At 53.3% G+C, this 21,822-nt stretch overlaps 1 protein-coding gene across 3 annotated transcripts in view; it reads right to left on the reverse strand.

The window, feature by feature from the left end:
* The window catches only part of FLT4 (fms related receptor tyrosine kinase 4), a 57,433-nt gene that overhangs the window by 35,486 nt on the left and 125 nt on the right, over positions 1-21,822 (reverse strand). For 2 of the 3 annotated variants that reach the window (XM_083872013.1, XM_083872012.1), the window contains exon 2: positions 525-621. In XM_083872013.1, the coding sequence (XP_083728139.1) occupies positions 525-621 (97 nt within the window). Of the gene's footprint in view, positions 1-524; positions 622-7,560; positions 7,597-21,822 lie in introns of those variants that run through there. The other variant, XM_083872014.1, reaches the window with a different exon arrangement.

Genomic DNA, 21,822 nt, shown 5'->3' on the forward strand with positions numbered 1-21,822 from the left:
AGCTTCTTTTCACCCACATACATAAAGGGAGAGCATTAAATCCCATCTTTGTAGAAAAGCTGAAGGCCTCTTATAGCCACCACTAAGTTCAGCCTTGCCTACTCCCATAGATATTTCTCAGTATCCCCCAAATGTCCCACTAGATTTAGAGACCAAAACTTCAATCTCAGTGGCCCCAATGAGATGAGAATAAGCAACATCAGAGAAAGACAAGGAGAGTCAGGAAGACCAGTTTCCCTGAAGAGCTTACAACAAAGCTATCAAATCACACAAAATGTTTCTCTATCTTTCTTCTCTGAAAGACTACAGCAGAGGTTATCACTGAATCCTCTGGGACATCTTTTGCTTCTTTTTCAATTAATTAGATGAATTCACCCTTGGGAGATCCGGAAGATTTGTAGTCAGACATGCTAATTTGCAGGAATACTGCAGCCAAGGTGTCCCTGGTGGGCTCTCCTTGCCTGGTCCTCCAACACTCATCAGGTAAGAGCAGTCTAGACAGAGCCACACTTGCTGATGCCTACCTGCAGGTGATGGTCAGTGTGTCCTTGGCGTTGATGACGTGCTCCTCTTCAGTGATGCTCAGAGTAGGAGGGGTCATAGAATAGCTGTTCACCAGATCTGTGGAGAGAAAGGAGAGAGGGGATGATGCAGAGATCCACAAGCCTGGGCCCAGTGCTGTGGGCAGCAGCTGTCCTGGTGCCATGAGCCCAGAGAGGGGCAAAGGTTCTTGAAGGGAACATCTCCTTGGGGTCTGCTCCTACAAGGTAGTTAATGTTGGCTCAGTGGAACACAAGAGGTTTGCCTGCAGCCTTCCTGGCTCCAGTGAGAAGCTCTTCAGCTCTTACGCCAAGGCCAGGCAGCCCCTGGGCTCTGACAGACAGCCTAACACAGATGAGGGCTGGATAAAGAATGCAAGACCAGAAATTTGTGAATTCAACAGTGGCCATTCCTCACCAGGTGAATGATATTGGGCTTGCTTCGACTAGGGCTCTGAAATGATCCCCTCTGCTAACCAGAGGGAGTCTGGCAGGAGATTTTTCTATACACATCTTGCTTTCTGTAATCAGGAGGACAAATCAGGGATGCCCAAATACCACAAAGGTGTTTATACTGAGATGCTCTCCAGGTAGGCATTCATGGAATGCCCTTCTCCTGTGGCGTACTCTCAGGTACAGTCACCTGCCTAGGACAAACCTTGGTGGATTGCAGGAGCCCCCTTCCCTGTACCACCAGACAGGCATTCCAGGAGGGAAATTGCCCAGGCTCAGGGACAGGCAGTTAAACATTATCATGCTCTTCTTCCAGCTTTTTTCAGGGAGAGTTCCACTTTTTGTGAGTTTGCATCTCTGGCATGCCAGACACGCACCCTAAGTGAGCTCCTCATGGACAAAACATCTCGAAGTACCGGTTACCTTCAGAGACTACTGTTGTTTTTTCATCAGCACAGTGCTGCCGACTGTCATTACTTCATGATCTTTATCTTAAAACTCCAGCTTCTGGAGATGTGAGATAATTCAAAAGAAGTCTCGTTAACTGCAAAAACAAGCAAACTAGCCAGAAATAGAGAGGGGGGGAAAATGTTATGGAATGTGAAGCTGTGACTCAGGTAGGTGCTAAATGCCAAGGAATAAAAGAATGCAAAAATATGCTTGACTTTCTACAAAAACATGAGGGTTTTTTGCAACTGTGTTCTGTGTATGTCTGTTTCCTTCCCTCGTAACATTCAAACCCAAGTATCAGAGAGATCTGGCAGGGTTGGAGAAGTCTCAAGGATGTGGCATTTCCACGTGTTTCACAAGCAGCTGTAACACCTTTCCTCTAGAACTGTGACCTGAGGACTGCAGGTCGAGCGCCTCAGGATGAGAGGAAATGGTCTTAGGTTGCACCAGGGGAGGTTAACATTGGATATTAGGAAATATTTCTAGACTGGATAGGTTGTCAGGCATTGGAACAGGCTTCTGAGGGTAGTGTGGTAGAGCCACCATCCCTGGAAGTGTTCAAAAGACTTGTGGATGTGGCACTTGGGGACACAATTTAGTGGTGAACACTTTGGTGCTGGGTTAATGGCCGGACTTGATGATCTTAGAAGTCTTTTCCAACTTTAATCACCCAGTGATTCTAGGAATGTTTCTCTGTGGGGAACCCTGATGGAAGAGACAACAAATGCACACCAGACACTGGGGTGTCACAGGGATCCAGGATGGCGGAGAAGCCGCAGTGCCTGGGACCAGGAGAGGGGGACACAGCTGAGGGGACAGAGCGGAGAGGGACGTGCGGAGCGGCACCGCCAGCGCTGCCAGGCCCGCGCCGCCGGCCTTGTTCTCCCTGATTGTTCTCCACTTCCTTCCCGCCTGCGCACGGCTCTGAGCTGGTGTCCCCATGGCTGCCCCCATGGCAACAGTGGGGTGACAGCCATCTCCCCCTTCCCCGCCATCTCCCCCTTCCCCGCCATCTCTGCCCTCCCCGCCATCTCCTGGGGAAGATTTGCCCACACGAAGGAGTGTCAGCCCCAGGGCAGGCCTGGTCCACCTCCTTTGTGCGTGTCCTACACACACCTCTCCCTCAACAACAACAACACCTATCACTTGTCACTCAACACACGGCTCGGTGTCACTGTGGTCCCTGGGGCTGCGCAGTGCTTGGCCCCCATGGAGGACACTCCACCCTGCACCTCCAACCTCCCCTTCCCCAAAGGAGGGGAACATCAGATGTCACAAAGAAAAAATGTGCCCCGGGGCTGTGAAAATAAATGACTGCATTTTTTGTAAAATCCTTTCAAAATGTAACAAGGTTTATTAAAAAAAAAGGAGGTGGGGGAAGGAATCCGTCTGCTAAGCTGCGTTTCCTATTAATGCCGGACACGCTTATCCCAGTGCAAACACTGCTCTCCAGATGGCCACAGCTTCCCTGTCCATCGTCCCAGGGAGCAGCTGGGGGTGCCTGCCACCCCCAGAGGGCTCAGACCAAAATGCAGAAGATAATGGTTTACATGGGTCCAGCTGGGGACAGCAAACCCTCTCATCCTGTCTATGCTCTGGGACAGCAAGCTGAAAGGTAATCCCCAAAACCCTGGCACAGCTCCAGGGCTGGCTGCAACAGGCACTGAATTAGGTCTTAAGACTGGCATGGGCCCTCTGCTTTAACCACTAAATAAGTGTCAAGGTGGCAGAAGTCTCTTGGCTAATGCTGCGCCCCACCACTGTGGCTGGGGGGAGCAGGAGGGCGGCAGAAAGAACCCCCTGCCTCCCTTCACGTGCTGCCTGGTGACCTGTTAGCAAACAACACCAGGGGGTGGAGGGGAAGAAAGGAAAAGTACGATCTGTGCAGGTTGGGGCTGTGGGATTCCTGCAGATGCATCCTGTCCATGGCCCTCCGTGAGTACAACAGGAAAAGGAACCACTGCTCACTCCGAAAGCACCGTGGCGCAGGGCTGGGGACACTCCTGCTGCTGGCAGCACTGCTGGGCCAGCTCTCGTGGCCATCCAGCCTCTCCACCAGCCCCAGATTGCTGGGAACTTGGGGACTCCCTGCACTGGCTCACACTGGGGACCCACTACTCATGCTGATACCCCACACTAAGCCTGGCATCTTGGGATGCTGATGCCCACAGCCACCCATGGCATCCAGGACAGGCAAAGGGATGCACAGACCCTTTCCCAGCCTGCAAAATCATCTTCAAAGCCATCAGCTTTCCCTGCAAAAATTCTCTATCACTCTGTGCTTGCCAGACGGATCCACCCCATTGCTGGCCTTGCCCTTTCCCTCCCCGAGGGAATATTTGCCCTGCCATGGCTCTCTCCTGTGTTTTGCTCTCCCCAGCACTGAACTTGGTGCTGGGTTTGGCCATTAAATCTCTGCTAACCGACACACAGATGGTTTGTGTCTCTGGCAAATCCCAGGGTGCGAGGGAGATGTCTCCAGAGCATGGAGTGTCTCCTCTCCTCTGAGTCCCTCCTTCCCCACCTCCAACCCCTGTGATGCTTTATCTCCTCAGCTCTCCAAGCAGCTCCCGCTTTCTTCTGCACACCCAATTGTGCCCTTGCACAGGGAGAGCATTAATGTAATTAAAAAGGCATGCAGCAGCTCTGGCTTTGTTTTTTCAAGATGGTTGCAGCTTTTTTCAAGCAAGTTGGCAGCAGGATATTAAAATAAACAGAGGGGGATTGATGGGATGTGGCGAGAGGAAGCAGGATCCCACAGCCAGTCACACCTTGTCTATTTCCAGAGAAGCACGTTTCCCAGCAGTTTTCCTTGCCTTGATCTTGCAGCTCGTGGCTCTGAAAGGGACCAGGCTGCACTGAGGGCCTTTTCTTTATCGCTGACAGCTGCTTCATTTTCAGGCTCCTCTACCTTTTTCTACTCCCTGACTCCACTCCTGCTCTCAGTTGCATCCTGCTCCAGGGCTCTCCCTGCCTCATGGGCAAGCCACGTTCAACCTGGAAATTGCTGTCCACCCCAGGGCATCTCAGCCTGACCTCATCTCTCCACCCTTGGGCATGTGGGAGAGCCGTGCATGGGGTCTGTTTTTGCCTTGCAATGGCTGCAGATGCTAAATCTCTGCAGAGTGGCATCAGTGCCAGAGCCAGCACTGCCACAGCATGCTATGGCTTTGGGAACAGGGCAAAGGCTGTGCATGGGACAAGGTATGGCATAGTTTGGTACAGTGTGGCACAACACAGCTCCTGCTTTCCCTCCATCTGCTCCCACTCACAGGAAGCCCTGCACCGGATCCTCCCCCAAGCCCCCACACACCACCTCAGCCCTTCTCTGTTTCCCCTTCCCTCCCTCTCTGCTGAGCTGGCCCTGCTGACTGATTAACGGGGCGCTTTTCCGGAGAGAGATTTTGTTCACACTCTGTCCTTCTCACTGATTTCCTTCCCTTGGTGCTGGGCTGGATCACTCTGGTCGCAGCCATCACATGTCCCCAGCTAACCAGCCCAGCTCATGCTCCTGCCACCCCACTTGGGCTCATGTGACAACAGCTACAAGATAACATGCACAAAGCAAAGCTGGTCCAGGTGAGGCCTGTCTCCCTGCACCTTGCATACCCAGCCCAGCCTGCCCACCCCAGTGCTGTACTGGGGCAAAAGATAGGCTGGAAGGGAAAAAAAGAGTGTCCTTTCCTCCAGCAAAGCTCTCCTGACCCTGCTATTGCCCCACCTCTACTTTGCTGTTTTCAGACAAAAATTCCCATCTGTACAACAAACCAATGCAGGAACTCAAGATTTGGATACTTTCTAAAAAGGAAAATTTTGTTTTGTCAGTGTGTGAGCAAAGCTCTGCTCCAGTACAGCCAGCAATAAAATGCTGGTACCTCTCTGGCCAAGAGGGACTATTCAAAAGAGCAGCAGTAGCTAGCACTGGGGCAGAGGGAGGAGAAGCTTTGCTCTGCTCTTTCTGCAGACTTCTTCTCCTGCTTTCCAGGGTGGACTTGTCTGAATTAGCAGCATTTTCTGGAAAACTGCATGTGCCCCACAGGAACTAACTCCAGCACCTCAGGTGCCATTCCCCACCATGCTTTACAATTCCCCACCTGCCCTGTGCTGGTATAACTCACTGCCCTCATGCTGGAGGACCTGTGGTTGCCCACAGACATGTGGGAAGTCCACGTGCCGGAGGCAGAGCCAGGACAAATTCCCACCTACAGGGCTGAAGTTCCCCCATAGAGTGACTTATTCTCATGCACGGGGCAAGAATCCAACTGTGGGTTGGAGCGGCAAAGCGTGAGTGTCACGTCACACAAGGAGCAGGCAGCTGGCAGAGCAGCAGGGGAAATTTGAAGTAGGGCTGTCAGCTCCTCCTCTTCCTCCTCCCAGTGCTCTCCAGCAGGGAGGAAGGCTTGTTTTGCAGAGAGGTGAGATATCACACGAGGCTGAGAAATAAACGTCAGGCTCCAGCCGATGTAGGGATGAAACACCAGGTGCCTTGTCTCCAGTCTCACAGTAGGCAGAGTGAGCCCCAAACCATGGTGGGAACTGACAGCAAAATAGAACAGATTCTGCCCAGCAGCCTGTGCCCAAGGACTGCCAGGATAGGGTGACAGCTACCTTGGCCCACAGGGAAGCTGGGAGGAAAACAGAGATGGAAACAGGCTAATGAGCAAGCAATGAACAAATAAAAAAAGATAATGATAGAAAAGTGAAAAACACACCCAAACTATGCATGTGCACAAGGAAAAACAGAGAAGACCCCTTCTTTTATGGGTTCATGGAAAAATGTTCTCTGTCCCATAACTCAGGGTTGACCCCCTGTTCAGACCTGCCTCAGAAGGGTTAAACAGGGAGGCTGTGCTTCTCAGTGCAGGACCAGCCCCTCTGATCCTGCTGTTGTGCTACAGCAGCATCACAGTCCCAGCCACACAACTGAACCTACACACCAGGGGCTCACTCAGGCCCTGGGCAGCACCTTTCCCCTTCTCATGGTGGGCAGTGCCAGTGGCAACGCATTGGTCCTTTGGTCTACAAATTTTCGTCCATGGACCTCAAAGCCCTGAAACAACACCAAATCAAAGTGGGGCAGATTTGTATCCTCACCAGTTTGTGAGGACATTCCAGAGCATCAGATGTTCCATTGCTTCAATTTGGACATGTGTCCTTTCTCAGGGGACAGTAAGGAAAAATAATTATAGAAACTCAGTCAATACAAACATAGAGGTGACTATCATCATTGGGTGTCTGATCCTTCCTGTCCACCACCAGAAGTGTGAGACATCATCTTTGCCCCAAAATACCTGTGGGCAAGTTGATGTGTAGACATGGGAGCCCCCAGAGCAGGAACCAACAGGAGGTCTGAGGAAGGGGCCACCAGAAGACCACCAAAGTTTTTCTTTTGGCACCAGACTCAGAGACACCCTAAGTATCCTGGGTCTGCAGCGATGCCAGGTGAGGAGGAAGGACATGTGTCCAAACAGGGCATTTGGGGACTGAAGGAACAGGGCTTTCCTCCAGCTCAGCACCTGCAACCAGGGGAGACTCAGCCAAAGCATCACCCTGCCTGGAAGCCAAGTGGGGAGTGGGATGGGCAGAGACATAAGCAGCACATTACATGACATCAACATGAAGCCACAGCCAGAGCAGCACTCTGAGGCTGGGCATTTCACCCTGCTTCCCCAGCCCCTCTCACTCCACAGCTGCACATCCAGTGCCTGTGGCTCTGGCCAAACAGGCCTCAATCTGAAAAGCTGCTTGGCCTCAGAGCATGCACCCCAACAGATCTCTTTAGCCTCTCATGGCTGATAAACTTTAATTAAATGTTTTTTTCTGGTTTCTCATAACCACCTGCACTGATGGGTAATGAAGGAAAAAAAAGGCACAAGCTCTCTGGGCTCCTTCAACATTTCATCTTCCAACCTGGGTGTCCGTCAGGGAAGAGAAACAGAGCAGTTCAAAAGCAGAAGCCACTTTCAAGAGAGGTGGGCTGTCCTGAGGACCAAAGTTCCCGTGTATCCCTGGTCCCTTGGTGCATCCCTTCAGGCAGGGATTTATATCAGGGTATTTCCTCGCCAGCTGCCCTGGGCAGCAAAGCACGGCTACACCCAATGCCTGACCATGCTCTCACCTGTTTTTGGGACTCTGCTCTGCCCCAGGGTCCTGCCACCACGTCATCCCAAAGCATCCCAAAGCGGGGTCAGCGAGCTCCAGTCTGGGAGTGTTTATCTGTCTGCCGTTCTCCCTTGGCAGGAAGCACTATCTCACCATCGCCCTGCTCGCTCCAGCCCGGTTTCCTGCTCCATCCTGCCAGGTTTACCCTGCTTTTTCCTCCTCCCCTCCCCCTGCCCCACGGCTGTCAGGCCATGTTTGCATTTCTGTCTCCTGCCGTCTTTCCTCTCCCTGCCCGTGCCCCCCCGCGCTCGCTCCCTGCTCCATCCTCCCCGAGAGGCTCCGTCCTGAGCCAAAGTTAGCCCGTGTCAGGTAGCCACATGTCCGGCCGGGGGCAGCGGGTCAGCCGGGGCCACCCTGCAGACCTCCTCCAGGATCTCTGCTGTCAGCAGCCTCCCCGGGCCCCAGGGGAGCGCCTGTTCGCTGCCCTCGCTGCAGCCAGGGATGGATGCTCCGGCACATCAGAGGGCTGGTTTCCCCTCGGTGGCCGCCGGCCCACCCTTTCTGCTGCGGGCCAGGGCTGGCCAGACGCTGCTTTGTTTGGTCCTCCATTCCCTGGATTGCTCCGCGTTTGTTGGCTGCCTGCTCCTGCCCCGAGAATCCTTTTCCTGCCTTTGAGATAGAGGATGCTCGAGCCATCTGTGTGTTTTATTTCCTTGTAGAAACTAACAAGCCAAGGATTGCTTCCTCTCCCTGACATTTCAGAGGGCAGCTCCAGCTCAGCGGGATGCGCAGGGAGGGGAGGGGGAGCCCAGCGCCTTCAGACAGGAACAGGACCTATTCTGTCCACAGCATTCACTCCCCAGTGGGCAGAAATCCTCAGACCTACCCAAATGCCTGTGGCAGCTCCCACTCTGCCACCACCGTGGCTCTGCAGGGGTCCTGGGCGAGCCACCCTGCTTAGCATACATAACCACACCTCTTCCACTGGCCCCTATTAACTGCACGGCTAAACCCTTGCAAAACTCAATTAAAATTATCCTCCCACATCTTAAGGACTGTCAGGTTGCTTCTTTTCCTGTTTTAATTTACTTCTTTGAAAATCTTGCCCTGCTCACCTTCTCTGCCCCAGCAGGGTGTGATTAACATGGTGTAGGAGCAGAGGCATTGGATGGCTTTAGGGGACTGATATCAGCAACTAACACCGTTCATTACATCTCTACTTGAAAGGATGCAAAGGATGGTCCACAGCTTGTGTGAAATGAGTGTTGGTCCAAGCCCACTACTTGGCATAAGGTATTGCCAGCACAAATGCATGGCCAGGATGGGCTAGGGACTTCCCCCTGTGGGCCCTGTGAGTCTGGGCAAGTGTCTTGGGAAAGGCTTGTACTGCTGCTCCCTCCACTTCATCTATTTGGGATTGCTCAGGAGTTCAATGCCTGACCATTGCAGGATTCAGAGGTTAATTCCACCCCATGACTATCCAGGTGTAACCCCAGGGGCTTTGCTGGGCTGAGGCAGCTGTGGGTGCAGACCCATGGAACCCTAAGGACACATCTTTGGCCACTGAGAAGAAATGGCAGCCCATCAGTGATTAAAGGGAAATGATGGAATGAATTACAATCCACTGCTTCTTACACTGTACCTGATGGAGTTATGAGGCAGATGGTCAAGTACCTCTTCATGCAATTCAGCTGAATTGTGGACTTTTCCATTGTAGAATACCCACAGAGATTCCCAAAGAGAAATACATTCCCAGAAGACAAGTTACTACCAGCTCTTCCACACCATGATGTACGTGAGATATCCAGGTCCAGGAGTCTCTAAACTATCCACTGCCATGATACAGTGGGTACCTCCAGGATCCCCCTGTCCATGCCAGGGCATCATCCCCTTTCCCAGAGCTCCAGCTGCCCATGCTGAGGGTGCTGGCAGTCCAGGCAAAGCCAAGACCACTTTCAGCACCTGGGCAGAGGCTTCCACGCACAGTACCTGGACTTTCCTGCATGAACACATAGGAAGGGAAAAGCCTGAGAAACAGTGGAGAGAGACCCTCAGATTCACCATCATCAATTACAGCTCCATCATGAGCCATTTCCAGAGGCTCAGGTGAACTCCTGCCGAAGCAAACTGCAGGTGTGCTGTTGGGGGAAGATGGAGTTCAAGCCTTGTGAGGCCTCAGCATCCAACTCTCAGTGGGAGATGAGGAGGCAGAGGCAGCTGACTGGGAAGTCAGACGGAGCCCGAGGGTCGGCACTGAGCACGGAGAGAAAAGGGCAGTAGCATTTGGAAAGAAAAAAACAAGTCACAGGTTTGCTTTTTCCTTGATGTGTGTGGGCTTAATTGCTGAGCCTTTGAAGTTTAACTCTTCCCAAGACTGTTGGCTTATGGATAGACTGAGCAGGACACTGAAAAAACCCTGTATGCCACTCAGGGTAGGTTTCCCCCATGTAAGTAAAGCCTGGGGTGCCCTGCCTGACTCCTGCCCAGCCTGCTGTGCCAGACTGACTGTGCTGGGCTTTTTCAGGGGTCTGCAAGCCCTGCAGCTGTGCTGGGAGACAATGTACCAAGTGGAAAAGACCTGCTCCTCCATCTTCATGTCCCTGGAGTCTGCATCCAGATGTTTGCTACTTAGCTGTGAACTGAAATCAACTCACAGAGCCCTCAAAGCAAACAGCTGCCCTGGAGCTGGCAGTGCCTGTTCTCTGCAGCACAACCCACCCTCAAGTTGATCTCCAGCTGCAGGGTGCAAGAGAAGCTGATTGATAAACAGAGTAAGTGGAGAAAAAATAGTTTTGCAATTAGATGATTATCTTGGCCTTGGAAAACCTGCATTCAACTCCCCATCTGCTCTAGGCTCCCTGGAAGGCTGTCATACAGCTTCCATGTATCTCCATCCCTGCCTGAGCCACAGAGCGTAGGGCAGCAGAAACTGGGCTGCTCTGGCTTGGAAAAATGTATACTGGTGCATGAAAGGAGGAATCCTTATTCCTTCTAATTAGAGGTACACAGGGAACAAAGAAAATTAATTTAGCTGAGAGTCAATGCAACATGAAAAAGCTACATTAGATGAGGATGGGTGAAGAAAGTAGGAATCACAAGCGAAATGCAGGAGGAATTTAAACTTCCTGATTATCAAAGAGGGAGCTTCAAGTGCTGAGTATAATCTAAAAATAATAATAATAAAGCAAAGGAAGAGTGATTAGAGGCATAGAGAGAGCTGCTGCCTGGGGAGCACGAGCCTTCCTCCCCGCGCAGTCTCTCTGTGCACACCTGCACGTGCACACACGAGCGTTGGCACGACCCTTGGTGGGGTGGGCACAAGGGGAGCCAGGAAGATCACAGGCACACACTCTTCAAAGGAGAATTAGTCATCAGAGGTAGCGGCAGAGGAAGGAAGGCTCAGGTACGAGGTCAGACACAAGCAGTGAGGGCTGACGGAGGAGTTCTGAGCGCTCGCTGCAGATCTAAGAGCCCTCGGCGTGAGCAGGATGGGAGGTGGGTTCCCTGAGGTAAATGCACCTACAGCACGTAGGAGATAAGAAATTTCAACCCTCTACTGCGCAGCTCAGCTTGGCTTTCTGCCATTCCTGAAAGCAGCCAGAGCTGCCCAAACCCAGAGCCTTCCCTGATGTAGTTAATGAAATCTTACTCTGTTCTCTGCAGAATCCCCAGGAGGGGTGGGCTCTAAAGAGCACAGCAAAGCTCTCCCCTCACACAGGACTTTGCTGGGCTGCACCTCAGCCCTGGGTCAGTGATCCCATCTGCTCCCTGCTGGGCAGAGACTTGAAGATGCAGAGAATCAGGGCGGTGGTAGGAAGTCTGGCCCTGTGGGGCTGTCCAGGGCATTGATGGCAAGTTACAGATGCACACGCTCTCAGTTTCTCTTGGCACAGAGCTGTGACCACAAGCCAGGACCCACTGGAGCAGGAGATGATAATCATCATCTCTGAGAGCCAAAGTGTATTGGGGCATTCACGTCACTTGAGATTAGCTGGCTGTTTAACATCTGCACAGATTGCTCTCTCCACCTCCATATAACACCCCTCATGCAGCTATGAAACTAATTTAATTCCCTTCCAAGAAAGGCTGAGTTGGAAATGTCACACTTTGTACATCACAGCACAATTCCTACAATGAAACGCCCAGCCTAAATGGCAGTATAGGACTCTGGCTCTATTTGAAGGCCAATAACCTAAACCTCCTCCTGCTTTTTAAAAATAGCTTACGACAGGGTGACCAAGTTCCATAAACACGCAGTTACTCTCTGTTAGTACGCAGAGGCTGACTGTTGTTTTCCTGCTCCAAGGTGCTTCCCTTGCCATGCAGCGCAGTGGGAAGAGCACGCAAGCGGATGAGATGGGAAGGAAGGGTTTACACATGCTAATGACTTCCAGCCAAGGAGCACAAGTACCAACAGGGAAATGGTGCTAGAGAAACAACACGCCACTTCCTCGGCTCTCCCTATTTGGTCACCATGAGGTACTTGATGCTCAGAGCCGTGGGGCAAGGCTGGTGATGGCTTATCCAGCCTCCTGGGAATTCAAAGGTCTGGATGAAGGAAAGACACTTTGGCTTGGTCCACAAATGCAGGAGAAGTCGTTTGGGAGTAGGGGTGTTTTGGCACTATACTGGACTGAAGGGGCCAGGACAGACATGGGCCCTTCCCCACTCCCAGAAATGTGAGTCTGGAGGCCAGAGTCCTTCCAAGTGCCATTCAGGTTTATTTCATCGTACACATCTCTCTTTGTGCCAGAACAGGTTTCCTAAGTTCATGTGGGGTCCTGTTTATTTTTCTTCTTTTTTTTTAAATCACTATTGTATTAAGAAGTGTTTTTCTTTTGGCAAAGGTTACCGTGGGGCCAACGCTGTGCGAAGTCTCCTGCCTTCTATCACCACTAAAACCTCTCAGCCAGAGCTCAGCCCAGCCACGTCGCTTATCTTCAATGAAGGGAGGCTTGGATTTCCCCCTCCTTATAAAAAATAGATCCCAGCACTCCCCCTCTCCCCCAGTGCATTCTTTCAAATGCCACCCACTCCTTGTTATTGACGGGAGGCTGGAGAGGCAGGGATTAACAGCTTCAGGCTGCATCAAGCTTTATTTGTCTAAGCAGCCAAGGATGAGGAACAGCCATAAATATTGTGAAATGCTGAACGTTGTAGAGGGGCAACATTGGGCAATGCAGGCACCTTGGCAGCAGGGATTGCATCTTTGGCTGGACACAATTGTGGTGTGACTGACATCATTGGAAAGGTTCCTGCTTCCCTGCAATACAGGGGCTTCGAGGAACATCAAACTCCATTCTTGTGTTTAAACTGTGGACACCACGCTACACTCGGTGCAGCAATAACAGTGGTGACTCTGTCAGTCTTTGTAGCACAGGAGAAAGAAAATATGGTGAGGAAAATCCTACTTAAACAACTGTCACCCAAGGGGACACATCCTGGGTCTGAGTCTGCCTGCCTAGAACAGGGCACTACAGGATATGCTGCAGCTGCCTTTCCCTTGTACACTGGGATGTCACAGCACAGAGAGGAGATGAAAGACCAGGATATGTCCTGATCCCATCCCAGCATCAGCAGTACTGCCAGAGCCAGCACTTACAGCCCAGGATGTGCCAAGTCTGACAGTTTGGCCACAGCCAACAAACCCCATGAGCAGGCATCAGGCCCAGATGCACACTCTGTTAACTAAATTGCTTTACAAGGCATCACCAGGTAACTCCTTTTGGAGGCAAGGCAGTTTCTTCCCCCATGCCTCATCCCAGCACAAGGACCTTGCACTGCTTGCCCAGGCGTGAATGATCTCCTTGGTGTGGATGTGTGCATCTCCCACGGGATCATCCCACTCTGCAGATGGCTGCCACACTCTGGGACATGCTGTTAAACCTCTGCCCTTTGCTTCCCCAGGGCCAGGGGCTGCAGTGTGGGGAAGGGATTGATGGCCACTCAGACCCAGTTACGCCCCTCTGGGGACTGTGCTGGGGCTGGGGCGATGCAGGGTGTGAGTGATGGATTTCTGTGGGAGCTGGATGCCGTCACCTCTGCCGGGTGCGATTTCGCTCGCTGCCATCACTCTGAGCTGGCAGTTTCCAAATCTGAGTGTAAACCACCATTTGTGCCCAGCCTTCCTCCCTGAGTAAATGTCAAGATTTACCGTCATTCATGGAAACTACTGGCTTGACCCGCACTTATGTCAGTATTTATTTTTTTAGGTCACTACATCTAACATCCATCTCAGTGGACACTTCAGAAATGGGGAAAACAAGTTAGAGATGTAGAGCTAAGTCTGGAGCTGAACCTCACTGTCAGCACACACATGTGCCTGTGCAGACACAAAAACGTCTGTGCCCCTAATCAATTTGGGAAATTAGTGGAGGAATTTCCAGCCTCTGCTACACAGCCCTGTGCTTTTTTTTTGTGGAATAAATAAAACCAGTAAACCTTTTATAGATTTTCCTGCTACATGGAGAGCTCAAGTGCCTCTGTAACTCAGAAGGTGGATGGAGGACCCCAAAACCCTCCATGGGGCTCCTGAGTCTTGTGAAGGTGCAGACAGACTTTCATAAACCTCTGGAGCCACTGCCCAGCTCAGGGCACCTCTCTGCGCCCTGCAAGGTCCGCCAAACCCCAGCTGTTGTGCCAGCAGCTGGAATAGAGAACCCACTGCAGGATGGGGAAGGACCCAGAGAGGAAGGGGACAGTGACCCAGGGCCTGGGTGCCAGGGGTGCTGCTCGCTGGCTACCACCAGTGGCTCAGCAAAGCCACCATGAGCTTGCAGTTTCTTTATAAACTTCCCACATGACACAATTACTCAGGGGCCAGATTCTGAACCTCTTCCTTCTCTCTTTACTCAGACCATGCTCCACTGAAGTCACTGAGACATTGGCCTAAATACAACTGAAGGAGTTCAGGATTTGGCCCAGTAATAAAAACTTCCTTCCTTTGTCTACTGCTCACTCCACATGATCCCACTGCCTCCCAGCCTCCTCCTGGCCTTGTCTCCTGAGGCTGGGGCCATCAGTTGTTTTGAAGTTGCTCTTTCATTTTACCCTCAGCCAGACCATGCCAGTCTCCTCATGCAGCTGCGAGCTGCTGAGGTGGAGATGAGGAGCTGGGGTGGCCAGTGAGGAAGAGGGGGAAATTGTGGGGTTAAATACAACCTGGCTGAGTCACAGAGCCAGTCTTGGGAACATGGATGCATGCAGACACCATGCAGGCTGGGAGCTGGCTCAGCCATCACCTCCTTCAACGCCTCCTTGAGGACAGGTTGGAGCATCTCCAAAAGAGCCTTTCTCACCCCTGCTGAGCATAGAGCAAATGCCTTGGGCTCTACACCAAACTTTTATGTGAGGGAATGGGTGAAATGACTCTTGCCCAGGAAAATACAGCAGGAAGTTAACTCATCTCACTGCAATGACACATGCTAGAAAGTGACACCATGAGAAACACATATAACTTTAAACAAATATCTTGAAAAATGAATTTTGCTGCTTTTTCCACCTCAAAATAGCCAGGAGGATGCAAATCTCTGTCATTCCCCAAGGGTACCTCATCTTCAGCATGACCATCTGAAACATGTGCTGGGGTTTGGAGCAGGAGCTCCTGCTTCCTTCCCATGTCCACCAGCCTTGCACACACCTGTGACACAGACAGAGCAGCACAGGAACACACACAGACAGACACAGCAATTCCCTGCCTGTGCTGCTTGGTGACAGAAAGCAAACACAAATGGGATTTGAACTTAGCTGAAGTTCAGAGAAACATTTGGTTCTGAGGTACCACCATGGTTTGATGACCAAAACCTCAGTCTTGCAACTCACGGATACTCACATGGGTGACCTGGTCAGACAATGGATGGCTCAGAGAGAACTGTGAGTTCCTGCTGAGATTTTGCATCTTGCAGTGAGATTTTTAACATTCCTCAGCTAAGACTGAAATGGAGGCGCAGTTTGGAGTATGCATCTTTAATCACACTAGAGAACACAGAACTCTGAGCAGCAGAGGAATGGTGGTCTCAAGATGCAAGGCTGTGGCACAGCCTTTGCACAGGTCTGTAGGAGCCCTGTGCCATCCAGCCTGGCCAAACCAGCTCACCACATCCTGCATCCCAATGAAAAACACAGCAATGCCAGCCTGGCCATCCCACAGACTGAGAGGACAATGCCCTGGCCAGTGGGGTTCACTTTGCTTAGGGCTTGGTCTTGAGTAAATACAGCCTTGCCCTACATTCTGCCCTTTTAAAGTACATTAATTGCCACGGAAACGATGCTGTTACTGGTATGGCATCAGCCTGGTGGCCTCCACAGATGCAAGGCAAAAATCAATGGATACCTTGACATACAAGCTGTGTTTCAGGACTTTTTGTGGTTTTGAGACTGGTCACCATGAGCACATATAGGAGAATGGCTCAGACACTAAGATGATGCCATCTTCCATGAAGAGAAAGTTGTGGACAATAAAACATGGAGGAACAATTCCTTTGCTGTGTTCATCTGCTTGAGCAGTGCACTCTTATATGGGATCTGCTCCCAGTACTGATGTGTGTGCTCAACTTGTGGCACTGGTCATCACTTCCAGCTCCTGCTGGAGCATCCCAGTGCTGGCTGCCCTTAACATCCTCATTGCCAGTGAGTACAGAGCCTCACCTGGTCTCAGACCTTGGGTGGCTTTGCTCCATAACTCCCCTCTGTCCATCCATGGCCCTTTCCACCAGCTCAAATGCCTCACCAAAAAGAAGGAAAAAATGTATAGACACACACCACACTTCTTGGTCTTGAAAGTCTTTTAAGTAGCACTGAGGGGGTTTGTACACAGAGCAGCGTAAAGGGAAAGGCTGTGAGTGCCCTTCCCGCCCTGCCTGGCCATCCCCCAGAACCCGGAGCAAAGGGCAGCCCTGGCTGTCCCCTCCCAGCCAGGGCAGTGCTGCCCTGTTCCCTGCCGTGCCGCCCATCATAAAGGGGTCCCTGAACTGTTATCAGGCAGTGACAGTTTCCGCCATCAGATTCCTCCTGTCCGTCAGGAAAGCTAAATAAGGAACATCGTTCAGGCGGCTGCAGGAAGAGGGGAAATGCAGGGACATCCGGCCCAGCTGCCAATTTTTCCTTTCCCATGAACCACCACTGACCTCCGCCAAGGGAGAACCTGGACACCCAGCCTGGCATTGGCACTGCTCCTCTTTGTTTAACCCTTCCCTGGGGGATACCCTGGCCCCCAGAGCCTGCTGAGCAGGTGGTCTCACCAGGCAGGGTGGTGTGGCCATGGTGGGACAGAGCCTGGGCACTGTGTCACTGTGGCTGGCACTGCAGATGAAGGCAGGCAGACTTGGTGCACTGGCTGGCATTCTCCCAGACAGCTGGAGCCACAGCCAGGAGAAGGCTTAACCCCTCCACACCTGCACATGGGTGGGCAGCTATACCTCACACAGAGACAACAGGTCCCAGAAACATCAGTGAGCTGCTCCATCACTTCCCTCTGCATGCACCTCCACCAGGACCAGAGTCAAACTTATTCTTTCAGTAATTCCTCTGAAACAGAACTGGGTTTTCCCAGGCTCTGCCAGGAGTTGTAACCAGCCCTGGGCTGGCTCTTCAGTCTGGTAAAATTTCATCTCCTTTTTCTCTCTGCTCACTTCAGGGCTCTGCCCATCAGTAACAGGGACCAGGACAGTGTGCAACCCACTTGCCCCTTTCTCGTGGTCCTTCCTATGAAGAGCCCTGGGGTCCTTGCTGCCTTTCACTGCATAGAACCCAAGCAGGGGAGTAGCAGCTGCTGGGTTTTTATGTGCTCAGATACAGGAGACCACAGCACTTAAGTTTGCCTTCCCCCATCACCCTGTCCTCCCTGTTTGCCCAGTAAGAGCCTTTTCCTGACCCCCTAAACTGATCCTCCCTCATTAGCACATGACGTCCGTCCCATGGCACCTCCAGGTTTGGCTGCAAAGGCTGCAGGAGGGATCCTCGCCCTGGAAGGAGGGGGCAGAAACACAGCAAGAAAAACAATTCACTCGTGGGAGAAGTTGTAAGGTGAAATACAAGTCACTGGCTAAAACCTGTTTTTGCTACCTCAGCAGGGAAACGACTCCAGGAGAGACTCCAAGACTCCCCACTTAATATCCTCAGCTTATAAAACTTAGTGGGAGTTTCAGCACCGGCTGCTGCAGGGCCAGGTTTTTCACCCTCCTTCTGCTGAACTTGCACCTAGAGATGGAGCGATTTGCTCGACAAAAGGAGCGGCCACGCGGGGCTCAGGGCTTGTGCCTCCTCGCCGACTTGACCACAGGCCACCTCCGCTTCCACTATTCTGCCTTAACAATGAGGCACCGCAGATGGGCAATAATGCCGTGCCGAAAACATCAGAACTATTCTGACCAAAGAGAAAAAGCCCCCCTGGGACCTGGCTAAACCCCTCTTTTAACAACGTGAAACGAGAAACAAAGGTCTGGGATAGCCAGAGGCAATAAAACCCCTGGAATTCATTTAACCAGTCACTAGATGCCAGTGCAGCTGCAGCAGTATTTCTTCTCCTAATGAAGGACAAAAGCTCTGGCCTAGGGCAAGCCTCAGCTCTGGTCTCCCCGGAAAACCGTGGCATGCACCAGGAGGTCACGATCCCCCCACAGCACCCAGCAGGAGTGGGACATTTACCTGGCTGCTGCCCCTTGCCCAGCTGGAGATTTGCAGGAGCTTTGGAGGAAGCTGGGGCAGATCAAGGCAAAACATGGCACTGGGCACCTGTGGCTCACAGTCCAAGGTGGGAATGGGGGGCTTTCAGCTTGAACTAACCACCTGTGGATTTTCTCCTTGCAAACCCTTGCAAATGTCTTTTTCTATGCACAACTGCCCGTGGACCCAGGCAAACATCTCACACCCACAAGACCCTGTGAAGGTGAGCTCGGCAGTGTGCAACAAGCCACCAGCCTCACATCATGCTCCCAACACAGGAATCCACCAGGAACTGCCTTCTCCAGCTGAGTTGTGATTTTGCAGCCCTCAGTCACAATGCCCCAGTCTGTCTTTCCCAGCGGAAGAGCTCTGTGGCTTTAGTCATTCCTCACACGGAAACCACCAGCACTGCTGGCTCCCCACCTTCCATGGGCAGTGGAGCCTGCAGGGTACGGCCATGGCAGGGCTTTCTGTGTCTCCCTGCACCTGCAGGACCTCCCCATCACCCCCAGCTTAGTGCAGCTTCTCCCCCCACCTGGTTTAAATGCACAGCCCCTCCAAACTGGGAGTGAGGAGTCCCCTGCCTTGCACCCATTGTTTTGGGGCTGTTTCAGTCCAGCAGGATGAATGCAATGTCACCTCTGCCAGCTGGAGTGGTTGAGGAGAAGGCGGGTGAGATAGGTGCTATCCCCAGGGCTCACCTTGCTCCCCAGAGCTGCTGAGAACTGGACAGACCTGGGGACACACCAAGAGCCCCCTCCTGCTCTGCAACCTCCTGAGTGTGGTGGATGTCCCCTATGGCTTTGGAGAAACTGCTCCCTGGCCACGGTCCTCTCCCTCCTGCTGCCGTTCCCGTGGGATCCCGCTCTCCCCTTTTTTCTCCAGGAACTGCCTCGGGATGCCGGGAACAGCCTGTTCCCTCTTGGCTGGCTGGGAGCACCTGCCCTTCCCACGCCTGCCCCGGAAAACACCGCAACAACGCGGGGCCAAGAGAAACCCTGGGGACAGCGATCCTGCATGGAGCAAGCCCATGGCAGAGAGGCAGCAGAGTGGAACTGGGATACACTGGAGGAAGCCCCGTCCACCCTGCCTGCACTGGCTGGGGACATTGTGCTGCTGGGGGAGTGTCCCTCTGACCAGACGTCAATTTGAGCTCAGTGACGCCCTGGTGGGTGTTTGTGCAGGCAGTGAGCCGCGGGCTCGCGTGCCCGAGCCAAATCCCAGGGCGGTAGTTGCAGTTCACTCATCTGAAATCATCCCTAAGCAGACAGCAGAGCACAGGCACCGTGGCTGTCCCCTCCCTGGCAGCCCCCAGAGACCACGGGCTGCATCCCTCCAAACACCCCCTGCCCTTGGAGGCCCTGGCTCATCGCTGTGGGTTGAGCCTGGTGGGGTTGCTGTGCAGTCAGGGCTGTTGAATGAAAGGGTGTTGCTGAAACGGCCCATGTTTATTACTTGCAATAAAGCAACTGCTTCAAATCCCAGCTGCACAGGCAACTGTTGCTTCTGGCACGGTCAGCACGGGGCTGTCCGAGCCCTCGGCTGGGAATTCTGTGTGATCCCAGAGGGGAGCAGGCAGAGCAGCCAGCACAATCAGCTCAGCTCCTACACAAGCACGGGCCCTTCCCTCACACAATGGGCAATGCCCTTGGAAGCCTGTGTCCCCAGTGGGATTGTTTGGCTGTGGGGAGCTCAGCACTGCTCTGTGTCCAGAAGTTGGTGGCTCAGGGAGCACACAGTCTCATTGCCATTCACAAAGGGTTACCCTGAGAGGCCAAGAGGATCTAGAATGCTGGGGCTGAACCTCTGCCTGTTCCCCCATCTCACTGCCTGCACAGGGCAGCTCCCCAGCTCCACTCTTGGGAGCACCATGGAGCTGGAATATGTAAGAGTTTTGTGCTCTTACATACAGCATCCTCTAATGCTGGCCCATTTAAACAGACACTGTGGTGCCAGAACAGATCTTTCATGATCCTGAGATGATTATTTCGTCCTTCACAGGTGGAACAGTGTCACGCACACATCCCTGCTTCCGAGGGGAGCAAATATTTGCACCCCATTGGGATTATGCTTAATGAGAAATTTGTGCGTCCTTTACACGCTGACAAATTGTCCCCATTGACGGAATGGAAGGAGGGGAAGCAAATCCCCATGGTACCATCCCCTAGTTGAGCTCCACGTCGCCCTTCATCACTGCACTAATCAGGCAGCACCAAGAGCTTCAAAGCTCTGCTCAGCCCTGTACTGACGAGGCCACACAGCTGCCCTGGCCAGAGCCTCCCCGGCACTGCTCCTGCACCTCCAGGAGATGAAAGAACCCGGCAGCAGCTACACTGTGCTTCACAAACTGCTAACAAGAGAGCTTTGAACAGTTGCTCCCACTGCAATGCCACTAGCAGCAGGTTCCTATCTGCCCAGGCTCCTTGAGCATCCCCTGAGCTCTGGCCACCCGTTGTGTCCTTTGGCCCTGTGACACCAAAGTCATCAGCAGCTTTTTGGGCAGAGCAGGTTGGCAATGGTTGGCACAGAAGACTGCCATCCCTGCTGGTGATGCTGTTCGTGCCACACCTGCAGCTCTCCCGTGAGCTCACTCCAACCATAGCAGCAAATGCCTCTGGTGGTAGCGAGTCACTGAGCTGATGCTACAGAAAATTCTATCTGTGGTCCCAAAATTCGTTTTCCCACATTGCAATCTTCCACCATTACTAACTTTCTTTCAGTCTTGCTCTGATCTGGGCTATAAATGCTTTACTTGTGCAAGAAAGAGCTCCTCTGGGGGTATCCGGTGGGGTGTCCTGTCCCCACTGCCCTGGCAGTGCCCACCCAGCTCTGCCCTGTCTCACGGGCTCTGCTTGCTGGAAGGGCATTGCAGCCCCGTCTCTGCGGTGGTTCTGCACTCTCTGCCCAACAGCCTTTTGCCACAGAAGTGCTGTGGGGAGGGAAAGCATTTCACCGGGATCTGCCCCGGGTGACTTCCGAGGCGGACCACAGCCGGGACAGGCGGGCTGGGCAGCCCTGCACGGACCCCCGCCTCCTCCTCGCGCCTTCCTCCCCGGCACACACAAATTAATGACTCTGTGCGTGAAAAAATAAATAAACAGAGCTGGGACTGGCCTCCAGCCTGCCCTCCAGCCGGGCGCGTCCCCGCGCAGTGACATCCCTCCCGCGGGGGTCCCGTGGGGTTTCCCCCGCCCGCAGCGAGACATCCCCGGCACGAGCCCGGCGTGGGGTCCCCGCGGCCCCCGACCCCAGCAGGGTCCTCCCGTCCCGTCCCGTCGCTGCGGACACGCTGTCACCGCCGTCGGGGACACCCGGGCGGGCACCGCGGCGCGTTCGGGCCGGGGATGGGTCGGGCAGCGCCGGTTCCCGGCGGGGATTGAGGTCCTGGGGAGCGGGATGGGGGAGCCGGTCCCAGCCGGGGACGGGGAGCCCGGGACGGGCAGCGCAGGGCACGGCACAGCCCCGTCCTGGGTGAGGGAGCCGCGGCGGGCAGTGCGGGTCCCTGCGGGGTCTCGGGGACACGCGGGCGGAGGCTCCGAGTCCCGTCCCGTCCCGCCGGAGCGGCCCCGGCCCCGGCGCGCCCGCAGGTGCGGAACGGGCACCGGAGCGGGCAGGG

This window comes from Zosterops lateralis (genome assembly GCF_965231275.1).
Source record: "Zosterops lateralis genome assembly, chromosome: 14".
NCBI classification, from domain to species: Eukaryota; Metazoa; Chordata; class Aves; order Passeriformes; family Zosteropidae; genus Zosterops; species Zosterops lateralis.